This window comes from Theobroma cacao, chromosome 1 (assembly GCF_000208745.1).
Source record: "Theobroma cacao cultivar B97-61/B2 chromosome 1, Criollo_cocoa_genome_V2, whole genome shotgun sequence".
Classification (NCBI taxonomy): domain Eukaryota; kingdom Viridiplantae; phylum Streptophyta; class Magnoliopsida; order Malvales; family Malvaceae; genus Theobroma; species Theobroma cacao.
In genome coordinates, this window is record NC_030850.1 from 31102438 (window position 1) to 31117490 (window position 15053).

The 15053-nt window shown below is 36.8% G+C and overlaps 2 protein-coding genes across 9 annotated transcripts; both read left to right on the forward strand.

The window, feature by feature from the left end:
* LOC18613539 lies at positions 59-10709 on the forward strand. 3 transcript variants are annotated; one of them, XM_007050818.2, is made up of 27 exons: positions 59-340; positions 486-711; positions 833-972; positions 2254-2370; positions 2471-2617; positions 2790-3427; positions 3701-3822; positions 3932-4023; positions 4437-4665; positions 4799-4865; positions 5192-5340; positions 5477-5547; positions 5636-5809; positions 5910-5981; positions 6478-6579; positions 6665-6754; positions 7106-7181; positions 7474-7570; positions 7707-7776; positions 7894-8073; positions 8195-8317; positions 8412-8495; positions 8676-8860; positions 8944-9082; positions 9451-9510; positions 10004-10108; positions 10208-10709. In XM_007050818.2, the coding sequence occupies exons 1-27, from the start codon at positions 251-253 to the stop codon at positions 10319-10321; spliced, it is 3759 nt and encodes a 1252-aa protein (XP_007050880.2). In that variant the 5' UTR covers positions 59-250; the 3' UTR covers positions 10322-10709. The 3 variants fall into 3 exon arrangements, with proteins under 3 accessions (XP_007050880.2, XP_017981090.1, XP_017981094.1); XM_018125601.1 differs by having other exon boundaries at positions 836-972; XM_018125605.1 differs by having other exon boundaries at positions 63-304.
* LOC18613540 (thiamine pyrophosphokinase 1) lies at positions 11494-14486 on the forward strand. Of its 6 annotated transcripts, none has more exons than XM_018125610.1 (6): positions 11494-11860; positions 12005-12106; positions 12369-12444; positions 12692-12793; positions 13012-13261; positions 14023-14486. In XM_018125610.1, the coding sequence occupies exons 1-6, from the start codon at positions 11700-11702 to the stop codon at positions 14139-14141; spliced, it is 810 nt and encodes a 269-aa protein (XP_017981099.1). In that variant the 5' UTR covers positions 11494-11699; the 3' UTR covers positions 14142-14486. The 6 variants fall into 6 exon arrangements, with proteins under 6 accessions (XP_017981099.1, XP_017981096.1, XP_017981103.1 ...); XM_018125607.1 differs by having other exon boundaries at positions 11495-11922; positions 12010-12106; XM_018125614.1 differs by having other exon boundaries at positions 11498-11860; positions 12372-12444.

Below are 15053 nucleotides of genomic sequence, written 5' to 3' on the forward strand. Positions count from 1 at the left end.
CCTATTTATTCCATATTTTTAATATTTTATATATTTTATATAAATAATAGGTGCACAGGAACCTTGATAACTGATCTCCCCGCAATCATTCACCCCTTTTCTCTTTTCCTTTCCCTCTCCCCTGCTCTCTTTCTGATTCTCTCTTTCTCTTCTTTTTCTTCCCAAGACCCAAAGTTCGTTCTTTTTTCGGATCAGAGAAAACCCAGACCGAAACCTCTCCCCCTCCAAACCCTTCCTCTTCAACAAGAAGATGGTCGAAACGCGACGGAGCTCTTCCTCTTCCAAACGCTCCCTTTCCTCTCCAGTTACGTCCCCTCCTACTTCTAGTAAACGATCCAAGGTCTTGTCTTTACTCCATTTCTTTGCTTTTCATTCCAACAATCCAATCTTTTTTTTCCCTTTAGGGTTTTTAATTTGCATGCGTGGCAAAATCTTTTCTATTTCTTCATTAGATTTGAATCTGAGACTGATATTTTTTTCTTTAGGCATCTGAGCCGGCGTCGTCTTCAACCAATGGAGCTGTGGTTTCTGGGCCGCTTAACGAAGCCCTAGGCCCGCCTAAAGAATCCGGGTCGGACTCACGGGTAACGGAGCTCCGTTCTTCTGATCTGCGGGTATCTGATTCGGCTAAGGCCGTTGATGCGTCTGTCACCGATAAGTCTGCTGATGCTGATGTGGAGAATGGTACTTTGGTGTCTCCGGGGTCCTTAGGTGCGATCCTCGATTGATTTGTCATTTGGGTTTGGGGTTCTAAATGTTGGTTTCTTTCTTTTAATGGGGTTGGTTTGGGTTTGTTTATGGGCTTTTGACTTGGGGGGTTTTTTTGGTTAAGTAGGTGAAGCTGCCATGGATGTGGAGAAAGCGAAGGCGGTTGGAGCAGGGTTTACCGGTCGGGTTAAGAAGAGACCAACGAAACCAGCGAAATCAGGTTCTAAAGTCCCGTGGGGAAAGCTTCTTTCCCAGCACTCCCAGGTATGTTTTCTGAAATTTCCTTCTTTTTTTAGTTTTGGGCTGGATTTTGGTTTCTGATCTCTAGGGTTAATTGGGTAAGTGTTAAAAATTTATATCGGAATTCTTGGTCTTTTAGCAAAATGGTGAAACGTGAAAAGAAGGTTTTTTTTTTATCCTAAAACTGTTAATGGCGGACTTGTTTTGAAAATTTGTAGACTTTGAATTTTGGATGTCAATGAAATCTTACTACATAATTTGCGATTAGAGCAATGATATGCTTTAGTTCCAATCATTGCCTGGAAACTTGGAATTCATAATCGTATATGTGAATTGGAAATCCTATTTTAAGTTAGAGACTTGAACTTGAATGCACTGGAAGTTTTCCATTAGAGAAATGATCTCGAATTATTTAGTGTGAATGGGGTTTATTAGTGCTCCCTTGTTGGTCTATTTGGCAAAAGCCACTCTTGATGTTTAGAATTTGTAGATGTCAATTCTAGATATCTTAAAATGTTACAAAACAATCTGTCGTTTTGGCAATGATATGCTTGGGTCCTGAAGACAAACAGTTTAACCTCGCAGTTCGTTTCCTCTAGGTCTACTAATTCCATTGGAAATTCCATTAATTTAGTCTTACTGAATGCCACGGAAGTTTTCTTCAGAGAAAAGATTGGGAATTTGTAGAGTAGGTTTTTATTGTTAGGTTAGGAAACTTTATTATTTGTACCTGGTTGGAAGATATTACTTAAGCATGAGTTGTTGGCGGAATCCCTCTCTTTCATGACTAGAAAGACACATGTTAAAAATGCCATTTATGCACTTAGCAAATTCGCAGGAAAATTACTTGTAGGCTGTCTTGTTAAGTCAGTTTTGTTTTGTCTTAGTGAGGTTTAATCTCGTTGATTGGTCATTTCCTTCTCAACTATGGTGTGGATGAACTAGGTAGTTTTGTTTCCTCTCCTTTTTCTAGCCAAAAGACTTAAGGAAAATGTTTTTTTTTTTTGTTTAGAATTTTTCTTCGCTTTTTGGTATCTTCCAAAGGTGAATCTTGTCAGCTTGCTATTACTATTATTTTAATCCATTGGCTGGCTTAGTTATAGGGAGGTAATCCTTTTTCATCTCTTTACTCATTTTGCTCCAATGCTTAGACGCCAACCCTCAACTCCAAACTTCCTTAATGAAGGATGTACCACCTAGTCACAAACTGATTGGCCTCTTTAGATGGATTTTGATGCTTTATGGTCGTTTTCATGCTAAACTACTGATTGTTTCTGATTCTTATTAATGTTCAATTCATCCCAGAATCCTCACTTGGTCATGTGTGGCACGCTATTCACTGTTGGCCAAAGCCGTCAGTGTAACCTATGCCTTAAAGATCCCAATGTTAGCACTGTTTTGTGCAAAGTGAAGCACATAGAGGTATTGATCTTTGCAGTACTTATTCGAAAAGCTTTTTCTTGTAATTTTTGTTTTTATTGTGTGTCTATGAAAGTGCTGATCTTTTTTTTTTTAAATGTAGAGTGATGGCACTTCTATTGCCTTACTAGAAATTTCAGGAGGAAAAGGCTCTGTCCAGGTTAATGGGAGGATTTATCGTAAAAGTAATAGTTTAATTCTAAATGCAGGCGATGAATTGATTTTCACTAGTACTGGAAACCATGCTTATGTATCCTTTTTATTTAATATGTCCTGTTCTTAAACAAATATTCATATTTCTGCCCCTCCCAAATAAAAATCTGTGTGGTATCGTCTGCCTGCATGCTTCGTTTTTCAACTTTGATGTTATTATGATATTTGTTGCATCTTATTACTGTTTTAATTCCTTAATGGAAACTTAGATTTTTCAGCAGCTCACAAATGATAACTTAGCTGCTCCAGGAATACCTTCTTCTGTAAGCATTTTAGAAGCCCAGGCTGCTCCTATAAAAGGTATTATTGAGGCACGATCAGGGGACCCGTCAGCTGTTGCTGGGGCAGCAACAATATTGGCGTCTTTGTCAACAAAAGAAAATTCGGATATGTCCACTCTACCTTCTGGTTGTGATGTGTCAGATGACCGTGTTCCAGAAGTGGATATGAAGGACAGTGCTAGTAATAATGATCCAGCAACTGTTTCTTCAAGGGAGAAAACTGTTGCTCCCCCGCCTGAAGCTGCCAATGAAAACCCGAATCTTGATAGACTTGGATTGGATGATACTATGGATGCTGACAATTCAAAGGTCCCAGGGGCAGGTTACCCTTTAAGGCCATTATTGCGTATCCTTGCTGGTACATCTTCTACTGACTTTGATTTGAGTGGCAGCATTGCCAAAATTCTTGATGAGCAAAGAGAATTTAGAGAGATGCTCAAGGAATTTGACCCTCCTATGGTTTTGATATCAACTAAGCGGCAAGCATTTAAAGACAGTTTACAGGAAGGCATTCTCAATCCGGACAATATAGATGTCTCATTTGAAACTTTCCCATATTACTTGAGGTAAATTGTGTGCTTACTGCACTTGTTTGGGTCTTGCACTTCTGTATTATCGGGGAAACCAAATTTGGTCATGCTTTTACGTATTTTGCATATCCCCTTTTCTGCATATTTGCAAGTCCGTACAGTATTTATGCGGTGGCTGCCAACCACCCAATATGGCATGTGATGGACAATAGAAATTCCTTTTGGTGTCTTTTGTTTTTGTTACTGTTTCTCAGATTTGGAGCATTGGGAAATTTGGGTTAATTTATGTGAAAATTTCCATTATGACAGTGATACGACAAAGAATGTATTGATAGCCTCAACCTATGTGCATTTGAAGTGTAATAAATTTGCGAAGTATGCCTCAGATCTTCCTACAATGAGTCCTCGTATATTATTATCTGGTCCTGCAGGTATGACTGATGTTTTCTGTTAATTTGCCATGTGAACTATGCTTATTTCTTTCTTTTTGCTCTTTTTGATGCCTGCTGAGAATTCTTAATTGTCTTTTGATTTGTATAGGTTCAGAAATATATCAGGAGACTTTAGCAAAGGCACTTGCGAAACATTTTGGTGCTAGATTGCTAATTGTTGACTCTCTTCTCTTGCCTGGAGTATGCTTCTTTCACTTCTCATTTTGTTTTGATTCTTTGCCAATTGCATTTTATGAAATCAAGATTGGGTTGAAATTGCAGTTTGTGTGCTTCCTCCTTCGTTTCTAGACGGTTATTGTTTGATCTTCTACAAGATCAGGGGAAATTTGTTGGTAGTCTGTGGTTATTGTTCTTGTTGTCGGTTATAATTCTGGCTTACCAAGCATGTAAATGACTAGAGTTCTTTTTAATTTGAAACAAAAATGTGTCGGAACTCTGGTTGGAAGTTCCCTATGAAAATTGTGTTTTAACTGTTTCGTAAGCTAGATGTTGTGGTTGCACAAAGTTCTGTATTGTTTGCCGTCTGTGTTTCTAATTGTCTGGATGTTTTGGTGGCATCTTATCTTCTATTTTTTCCTTTCAAATATGTTCAGGGATCAACATCAAAAGAAGCTGATGGTGTGAAAGAAACTTCAAGAGCTGAAAGGGCATCTATATATGCCAAAAGAGCTGCACAGGCTTCTGCTGCTGCTGCTTTGCAGCAGAAGAGACCAACTTCTAGTGTCGAAGCTGATATAACAGGTGGTTCTTCACTGAGCTCCCAAGCTTTGCCAAAGCAGGAAGTATCCACTGCAACATCTAAAAACTATACATTTAAGAAAGGTATATCAGTTCTTTGCAATAACATAAGAGAGTTGGCTTTGTTGTTTAGTAGTGCTGTGGCTTTCTAAACGGTTAACTTGTTGATGAACCATTATCAACTTCTACCTGAATTAAGTTATTTTAAAACTTTCAGGTGATAGGGTTAAGTTTGTAGGTGCCACAGCACCTTCTGGACTTTCCTCTCTACAACCTGCTTTAAGGTACTTTCTTGCATTATGTTTTATATTCTTGGATTAACCATTGGTCTGTTTTCTCTTTACTTCAAATTTTAATTTAGACGTTATCTTTTACTGGCGCTGTCCTTGCAAGCATGTGATGCTATGATTACATGCCATGGATTGTTGTCCTGATTTAACTGCAGTCCTTGATACCATACCCATTTGAGATGTTTGTATGTGTTTTTCTTTCAAAAGTTTGCTGCTAGTGTTGGCATGGTGGTTAGAATATGTAAATTTATTATGGGACAAATCTTATTACTGTGTTCATTATGTTTTGCAATAGGTCGACTAATTTTTGTGTTCTGCAGGGGGCCCACAATTGGTTTTCGGGGAAAAGTAGTCCTTGCTTTTGAAGAAAATGGTTCCTCAAAAATTGGGGTCAGGTTTGACAGATCTATCCCAGAGGGCAACGATCTTGGGGGGCTTTGTGAAGAAGATCATGGTTTTTTCTGTGCTGGTGAATTTTCATCCCATTTCTTGCATTGACTTATGTGTCTTTGATGATTTATTGTGGACTGTTATCCAATCTTACCCATTATGTTTTCATTCTATGTCTAGCTCACTTCACTTACAATTTCTATTTCACTCTACAGCAAGCTCACTTCGCTTGGATAGTTCTGGAGGTGATGATGTTGACAAGCTTGCTGTTAATGAACTTTTTGAGGTACATTGATTGATTAATACATTAGACGTATTGCTTTACCATGTTCTTGTTTTGAAGTATTTAGCTCTGAATTGTCTCACTTTTATAGGTTGCATTGAGTGAAAGCAAAGGCAGTCCCTTGATATTGTTTGTGAAAGACATAGAGAAGTCTATGGCTGGAAATACAGATGTGTATAGTGCCTTGAAGTGTAAGGTTGAGAAGTTGCCAGCAAATGTTGTTGTAATTGGTTCTCATACCCAGATGGATAATCGTAAGGAGAAAGTAAGCAACTTACTTTTTTTTGGTTTATTTTTGTTTCTTTCTTTTATGCTGTATGATGTATGTTTAACTGTTTGGTGTTGGAAACTTTGCACTTCTGCAGTCTCATCCTGGTGGCCTTTTGTTCACAAAGTTTGGAGCCAACCAGACTGCTTTACTTGATCTCGCTTTTCCAGTATGTCAAGCATCGCCCTTTTTCTTTTACTTGAAATATTTTGGAGTAACTGCTCTCATATTTTTGTATGACCACTGTCTAAATTTATTTATATACTTGACCGTTTTAGTGCTTTCTAAGTCTACTTGTGTTGACCTTTTGAGGGAGCATGTGTGATTTTATGCTAATGTTTCAAGGTATATTGCTTGAAATGGAATGCTTTGATCTTTTCTGGAATTGAGACGTGATTACCATCTAAAAATGTTTAGATATGCCCCTCACCTGAATTTAACGTGTGGGATGCATTCTTAGCGGTTTTTTTGGGTAGCATTTCCAGTTGTATTACTTCTCTTAATTGACTATGTTCCTAGAGTGTCCTCGCATATGTTGCAATAACATCCTTATTGTATTAGCCTTTGAATGGTTGATTAGTAATCTATTATTCTCCTTTTTTTTCTCTCTTCCTCACTTTCTCATTTCGATAACACACCTGATGTGAGTATCATTCCTTGTGCAGGATAATTTTGGCAGACTTCATGACAGGAGCAAAGAAACACCTAAAACAATGAAACAAGTTACTAGGCTTTTCCCTAACAAAGTGACAATCCAGTTACCTCAGGTGTGTTTCAATTAGATTCTGCGTCAGTCCTGTTACAAATTACGAATACTGAAATATTTAAATTAATATTCCTGAATCATGGCAGGATGAAGCTTTACTTTTGGACTGGAAGCAGCAGTTGGAACGAGACATTGAAACACTTAAAGCACAGTCAAACATTGTTAGCATTCGATCAGTGAGTACAGCTATAATCTTGCTTTGTTGTCTTCCAGTTTTCTCTTTCTGCATGCCAGTAGGAGCTTCTGTCGATAAAGTACATTGCCTGAGAGTGGCCTCCTTCCTGTCCGTGGTAAAACCTCCTTTAAGTATAGGATAAACTAACCTAGTATGATGAGAAACTACAAGAAAGCTGAAGAAGGTTATGATAAACCTACACCTCTCCTCCTAACCTGTCCTTCCTCTCTCAAGCTGACAGAAGTTGCCTTTTGTGTCCTTGTTATATTTAGAAATTAATCAATGGGCAATTTATTTGAAAATTTGAGATACAAGTTTGTTTTGGAGATTTATAACAGTTTTATGCTCTCAGGTTCTCAATCGAAATGGCTTGGATTGCCCTGATCTGGAAACTCTTTGTATTAAAGATCAAACCCTTACAAATGAGAGTTAGTATTCTTGAGCTCCTTCGTATATACTCATGCCGTCCACGTGTATATTCCTATATTCCTTTTTCTTAATGTTTAACATTTTTACCATCTCATATATAAAAAGATTTTCTGGACTATTTTTTTTTTTGAAAATTTAATTGAATATTTATGTCAAAGGTTGTCAAATATGAAAAACTCTTCCCTCTAAAATTCAAAAGCAGAATTATATGCTTAACATGGAGGTAATAGTAAATATTATAGTATTTTTTACTTTAATATTACTAATTTTGTACCTTTTCTATTATTATAGGTGTGGAGAAAGTGGTAGGCTGGGCACTTAGTCACCACTTCATGCATTCTTCAGAAGCTTTGGTGAACGATGCTAAACTTGTAGTTTCAACTGAAAGGTTTTATATTCCCTTCACTTACTGTAAAATTTTAATCTACAACTCCGAAATGTTAAAGGGGAATGCAGTAACATATGAATGAAATGTTTCTCCATTTTACTCTTGTGGTAATTTTTCAGTGACTTTTCTGTTGCAGCATCAAATATGGGCTGAACATTTTGCAAGGCATTCAAAGTGAAAGCAAAAGCTTGAAGAAATCACTTAAGGTACAGTTGTCTTGTTTATTGGTTTTATGTCTAGGCATATCGCCTCTACAGTTGTCCATGATCTATCTACTTAGAAATTTTATTATGCTATTGAAATGTAGTTTTACTTATTTTTAGGATGTGGTCACTGAGAATGAATTTGAGAAGAAACTTCTTGCGGATGTTATTCCACCAAGTGATATTGGGGTTAGTTTTGATGATATTGGAGCCCTTGAGAATGTCAAGGACACCTTGAAGGAATTGGTGATGCTTCCCCTTCAAAGGCCTGAATTGTTTTGCAAGGGACAGTTGACAAAGGTTGACTCAATTGTACATATTTCTCAAAATGTAGTTTTGCTCTATCATATTTTACTTGGAATGTTGAATTTTCAAAGTAAATCCTGTTGTTTTCTTCTTTTCTTTGTTATTGCTTTTGCAGCCCTGTAAAGGAATATTGCTGTTTGGGCCTCCTGGTACTGGAAAAACAATGCTTGCCAAGGCTGTTGCAACTGAAGCTGGTGCAAACTTTATTAACATATCAATGTCCAGCATTACTTCAAAGGTATTTTTTAAGTGCATGGAAACTGTGGCTATGTACCTTTTTTGTTAGATTCTCCTTTTGATATATGTATATGACATATTTGTATGGCTTGCAGTGGTTTGGTGAAGGAGAAAAGTATGTTAAAGCTGTTTTCTCTCTGGCCAGTAAAATTGCACCTAGTGTTGTTTTTGTTGATGAGGTTTGTTTAACTTATATGTAAATTTCTCCTTTTTTTTCATTTTTTTTTGTGTTTTTTCTGTTCTTGCTGAAGATGATTGCTGGTATTTCACAGTCTTTCCCTCATTGTATTCATGTTCTTCCTCCTGTTTCTTAAATAGGATATGTAGTTGTATTGACTTGACTTGTGTTGTTATTATAGGTTGATAGCATGTTAGGAAGACGGGAGAATCCAGGTGAACATGAGGCTATGCGTAAAATGAAGAATGAATTCATGGTAAATTGGGATGGTCTTCGTACGAAGGATAAAGAACGGGTGTTGGTTCTTGCTGCTACAAACCGGCCATTTGATCTTGATGAGGCAGTCATCCGGAGGCTCCCTCGAAGGTAACTTTCGTTTGTCATGTCTTTGAATTGCTGTAATCTGACCTATGATAAGCATATTGACTTTTCTGTTGAATGTTGTGCAGATTGATGGTTAATTTGCCAGATGCTCCAAATAGAGAAAAGATTCTAAGAGTTATATTAGCCAAAGAGGAATTGTCACCTGATGTTGATTTGGAAGCTATTGCAAATATGACTGATGGGTATTCTGGAAGTGACCTGAAGGTTGATTTTTCCACCTTTTTACTTGATTTAGTTGTCTTGTTTGAAAATGTGAAGGGGTGTTCGTGAACCAAAGATGATAGAAGTAGGTTAACTGCGAATCACATGCTAATACTAAATTGACTTGGTCATTTTCTGTTGTAGTCTAAATACTGATTCTTAACAATTTTTTATGTGTAGTTCTGTACAAGAGTGGCACTAATTTTTCCATAAACTAGTGAATTTTTTTTTTCTCTATAAAAAAGTTTTACTCATCAAAGTTTATTAGCAAGGCTTCTCGATTTTTTTTAACTGAGTTATCTTGTAAATTTTATTTAACGCTAAATTGAATCTTTTTAATGGGTTCCCTAATAAAGTTTATATGATTGCAGAACCTTTGTGTGAGTGCTGCACATTGTCCCATTCGAGAAATTTTGGAGAAGGAAAAGAAGGTCAGTTAGATATTTTAAATTTAAATGTTCTATGACAAGTTAGCAGCATATAAACCATGTTGGTTTTGCAAATGTTGCTAAAAAATAGTGAATCCATCATGTAGATGCTTTTTTTTTTTTTAGAAAGTTCATGTAGATGCTCTATGGGCACAGTATTGATTGTGACTAGAGGTTACATATTTTGACCAGTCTTGTTCTATGCAATTGTGTGTAATGGGTGCTTGACTACCTTGTAACCAACTTTGTTGCTTAAGGGATGGTAAGGGAATGAAATGAACTCAGTTATATCATACAATATTGATACGAGAAATATTAAATGAGGAATCTTACCCCTATTTATATCCTCATGATTTGGAAGGATTTAAATAAATAAATCTTTGGTGGGTTTTGGATGGATAAATGTAGTACCCCTTCTATGATCTACTGCATGCTTTTCAACATGAAAGTTTACTATTTGTACGAGAGTACACACTGATATATCATGCAATTTCAGGAGAGAGCTGCAGCTGTGACCGAGAATAGACCGTTACCTTCCTTGTATAGCAGTGCAGACATTCGTTCTCTGAAGATGGATGATTTTAAATATGCACATGAGCAGGTACCACACTTGGTCCCAGTCATTGTATATTTAGAGCTTTTGATTTTTGATTATCCATTGATTTTTGATTTTTATTATATTTGGATGGTTGTAATGCAGGTTTGTGCAAGTGTGTCATCAGAGTCTACAAATATGAGCGAGCTTCATCAATGGAATGAGTTATATGGAGAAGGTGGATCAAGAAAGAAAAAACCTCTAAGCTACTTCATGTAGAGGAGGCATCTTTGTGTATAGCGTTCCTTTTTAATTTCATTCTTGGTTGTCACCATAAAAGGTGGCCAAGTTGAGAGACCTGTTTGTGGAATTCCATTACAGGTCCCGGCTTCCTTGTATTATAGTATATAGGTTTTTCAAAATTTTCACAACCTCTGTTAGCAAAATTTTACAAATATTTATCAAGCAGGTTAACTTTATTAAAAGCATCTTCTTGCCCCCTCATTCCTTGCCTATTTCCTCTTTGCCTGTACATACATTGTAATTTTCTTCACCATCATAAAATTTATTTTCCTTTGGGGGATGGAATGGGATGGGGATAAGGAGGTTTGTAAGGAATGCTCGTTAACTGTTGTCATAGTAGCTTGCAAAATGAGACATCACATTATCCTCTTGTGTCGTGTATTATTCTTCCTCGCCTTTGATCCTTGAGATTGTCATCTTGACTATGCACGCGTGGATGCGTTGGGATTTAGAGGTGATTCTGTTGATAATTACAACACATATATATATATATATATATGTATATGTATATGTATATTTCTTTTTATTATTATCAATTTGCAATTAACTAATTACAACAACGAAGAAGGGTCCATTGTTGACAAATAGAAGTAGTAGTACTAGTAACGGAAAAAGGTAAAGGAATACAGTATCATCATCATCATCTAATATTGGAATCAAATATCGATGGAGGTTGCGGATATGACTTTCCTAAGATTTGATGGCGCGAAGTTGGGGTATCCGTTGTGTGATTGGACAACTGGATGCAATTTGTGCGGACCATCACAGGCCACGTTTAAAATGTGCTTCGCTTTCATTCCCCATTTACTCTGTCTGTCTGTCTGTCTGTCAAGTGCATCAAAGGGGACAAACGTTGACTTTTTGCCTTAAGCCTTTTTTGATGGAAGAGTATGTTGCATGAGCCGGTAACCAACCATGAACTATTCATTCCCCTTCCCTTGTTAAATAAATATTTAAAATTTTATATTTATTTTTTAACCAATTTTATTATTTGACTACTAAATATTTAATTTTTTATTTTTAACCTTTTAAGTTTAAAATTTTAATTTCACCAATGAGGTAGAGTATTTGATAATCTGAGCTCGGATATTTTATTATCAGGTTCGAATAGGTTTCAGGTTACACGGAGGAGTAGTTAGTATCTGAACCCACACACGATTCTTCGTTGACGCCAACAAATTCTGGGCCCTCCTTGAACGCCATGAACCGTTGTTACGCAGAATCCGGCATATATTTAATATTAAGTAGAAAGAATGAAAAAATAACAAAAAGGGCGAAAAAAGTCAATTACTTGACGAGCGCTCTTTCTTCTTCAATCACCCATTTATTTAAGTCAGGCTTTCACTGATGAACGATGCTACCATCGCAAAGAAAAAGGAAAATTACGATCTCTTCTCTTTCCTTTCTCTTCGGCTTTAGTTTTTTTCCGAGACGCCCGTTAGCGATGGACCTGATGCACCATTCTTCGACTTTTCTTCTGCCGACGATTCCCTCAGACCACCGCCCTTCTCTAACGTATGCTCTAGTCGTTCTTAACCAAAACCTCCCGAGATTTACTCCTCTTCTCTGGAAGCACGGTATTTTTCCTGCATCCTCACTTATTTTATTGCTGACTATTTTTGTCTCTCTGAGGATTAATCGTTGCGTGTTTTTGTTTAGAGCAGCTCAGCTTCGCCTCTGTGCTGACGGTGGCGCCAACCGAGTGTACGATGAAATGCCTCGGTTGTTTCCCCAGGAAGATGCCTCCGATGTTCGACGCAGGTTTCTTCGCCTTTCCCCCCTCTTTTTCTTCCTCATGTGGTTTGAATTTTTATTAGTTAAAACTATACGAATTTGGTCAAAATCCGGTCCAAAAATTGTGGAATCGTTACAGAACATAGCTTCTCCGCCGCATCGTAGTTTTGAGAATCGTTTTGTTGATTTTTTTTTTTAATTGATGTCGTTGTTCTAAGTGATCGGACGAAATGATTTGTTTGTTGTTCTTTTTAAGCTATGTCATAACATAGGGCGCTTTGATTGATAGCAGATACAAGCCGGATGTAATTAAAGGAGATATGGATTCAATACGAACAGAAGTGCTTGATTTTTATACGAGCCTAGTAAGTTTGCGATTTTTTTTTTTGGTTAGAACCATTTAACCGATAATATCAATGATTTTTATGCTTAAGGTTCTAAAGCGTGTTTCCCATCCATTCTTGTCTTGCCAATGTCGTGTCCTATGTTTGTGGCCTCTGCTGCTCTGTTTTTATGAGCATTAGTTTCTTCTTCCTTGTATTTGAGGTGTTACATCTCTCTGGTTCATATATTTTTATTGCTGAGTTGTTTTCACTTGCTTCTTTGTTGTAGGGAACAGAGATTATTGATAAATCTCATGATCAAGACACCACAGATTTACATAAATGTGTAACATACATTCGTGACTTTGCTCCAGATTTGGATAAGTCTAATGTAAGTTAAACTTAAATGTTGTTGTAATAGTTACACTTTGTGCAACTTTCATTTTTCTTTTATTTTATGTTGAATGGCATTAGTACTTGAATATTGGTTTGGAAGCAGGTATTACTTACAAGTTAGGGAGAAGAATCTGCACCAGATAGTATAAATTTTACATGTAGTGTGTGCTTCGATTGGTATTTTATCATTTTTCTTTCCTGATTTAACGACAGCTTTGCATTCTTGTTGCTGGAGCACTCGGTGGGCGATTTGACCATGAGATGGGAAATTTAAATGTCTTATGTCGATTCTCATCCCTTCGAATAGTCCTTTTATCTGATGATAGTCTCATCCATCTTCTTCCAAGGACTCACCATCATGAGATACATATTCTATCTTCTATTGAGGGCCCGCACTGTGGACTCATGCCCATTGGGATGCCATCAAGTAGTAGTACTACAACTGGGCTTCAGTGGGATCTGAGTAAGTATATGATTACATTTACATTGTTCTGGTGCTTGCTTTCAGTTCACTAGGCTATTGAACTCAATGGACATAATTTAATGATATCATGCCATCTGTTTATCATGCCTTGCTATGCTGCTTTGCTTTGCACTTCACTTGAAGATTACACTTGTTTAGATAGCAAACATTGTCAGGAGCCTGAAGGGTATATACAGAGTCAGAACTCCTGAAGAGTATATAAGATAAAAGTTCCTCTAGCATACTTTTTGTAGCTCTTGAGCAATCGAGGTATATGTAGAGAAAGGGAACTAATCGATTCTATATGATTTAATGAACTTGTCCTTTGCATGAAAAAGTAAAACATGGCTAAATCTTATTGTAGTGTAGAATCATCTTATCTTTTTTGTGTCATGTCAGTATGATCCAAACTACTAAAGAGAAATTGATTGTCTTTTTTTAAGGGAGAGGGATATTGAATTTTACTTAAAACAGCTTCACCTTTCCAGTTACTGTTTTTGTCTTTCTCTTCTCTCCTATCTATCTATCTATCTATTCAGACACCTTTTGACAGCTAATATGAGCAGAACGCACACATGCATGTCCCCTATATTAATGAAAAGCCTGATAAGAACCCACATGAGGTAGAGAGAAAATCTTCAATTACTATTGCATTAGTGTCCTAACTCTGTGTGTACTTCATATTTCCTGTTGTCCGTGGATCTCCCCTATGCTCTTAGAGATGGCTGTGGCTTATTGTTATTATTTTTTTCTCATTCCAGATGAAACAGAAATGAGATTTGGTGGTTTAATAAGCACATCAAATATAGTTACAGGAGAGAAAGTGACGGTGCGATCTGATTCTGATCTTCTTTGGACCATTTCCATTAAGAAGTTGTAGCGGCTATTGCTATTGGGATGAGTTGCTCAAGTTGCAGATTTCACTTTCTCGAAACCAAGATCATTATGGTCCATTCTGATTTTTTTTTATCAATGTTTTTCCTTACCATTGTAAATTTACACGTCCAATTTTGAATTTCAAAATATGGTTGAAGATTTATATCCAGGGTCTGGCATATCATGCTGCACTTATTTGTAATGCTGCTACTACTAGTGTAATGGAAGAGGAAATTTACTGTTCCGTTCCAAAATCCTTTTAAATTTTCAGCTCGGATAAGTTCAAATTGTAATGGGATGTATTTGGTATCTCATTCAGTTAGGTAATAAAGGGTTGTTAAACTGAGAAGTCGTTGATGGTGGTGGAGCGATCATGAATTGCTTGCTGCAATGGTTTTTTTCTTTTTTGCAAATGAAGCAAACAATTCTTTAAATCCATGAAACAAGACCAACTTAAAACCATGAAACAACTGAAACAGCTCCATTCACTTAAAAATTTAGGAACAAAATAATCAGAACAAAACAAAGCCTTCAGTAATACAACTTTCTACCTTCACCTTACCCGATTTGGGGCCCTTTGGAGCAGCAACCTTGCCCTGTGTCTTCTGTGTTCTGGCCATCAGTTACTGCTTTCTTTGCCTTCTTCTCATCCTTAGTTTTCTTGATCCTCTCCTTGATTTCACGGATCCTTGGTTTTTTTTTTTTTGTTTTGATCCAAATTACCCTTTTGTATGCCGACAGAAAATTGTTGTTTGAACATTTAGATTAGAAGAAGATTGTAACTTGAAAATGACATCAACTAGAAAAAGTAAGAAGATTTGTTTTAAAACTTAAACCAAAAAAACTCCTCTAATTAGGGAATCATGGACAAAAAACGTCCACTAAGTTTGACGTTGCAAACAAAAGCAAAAATGCA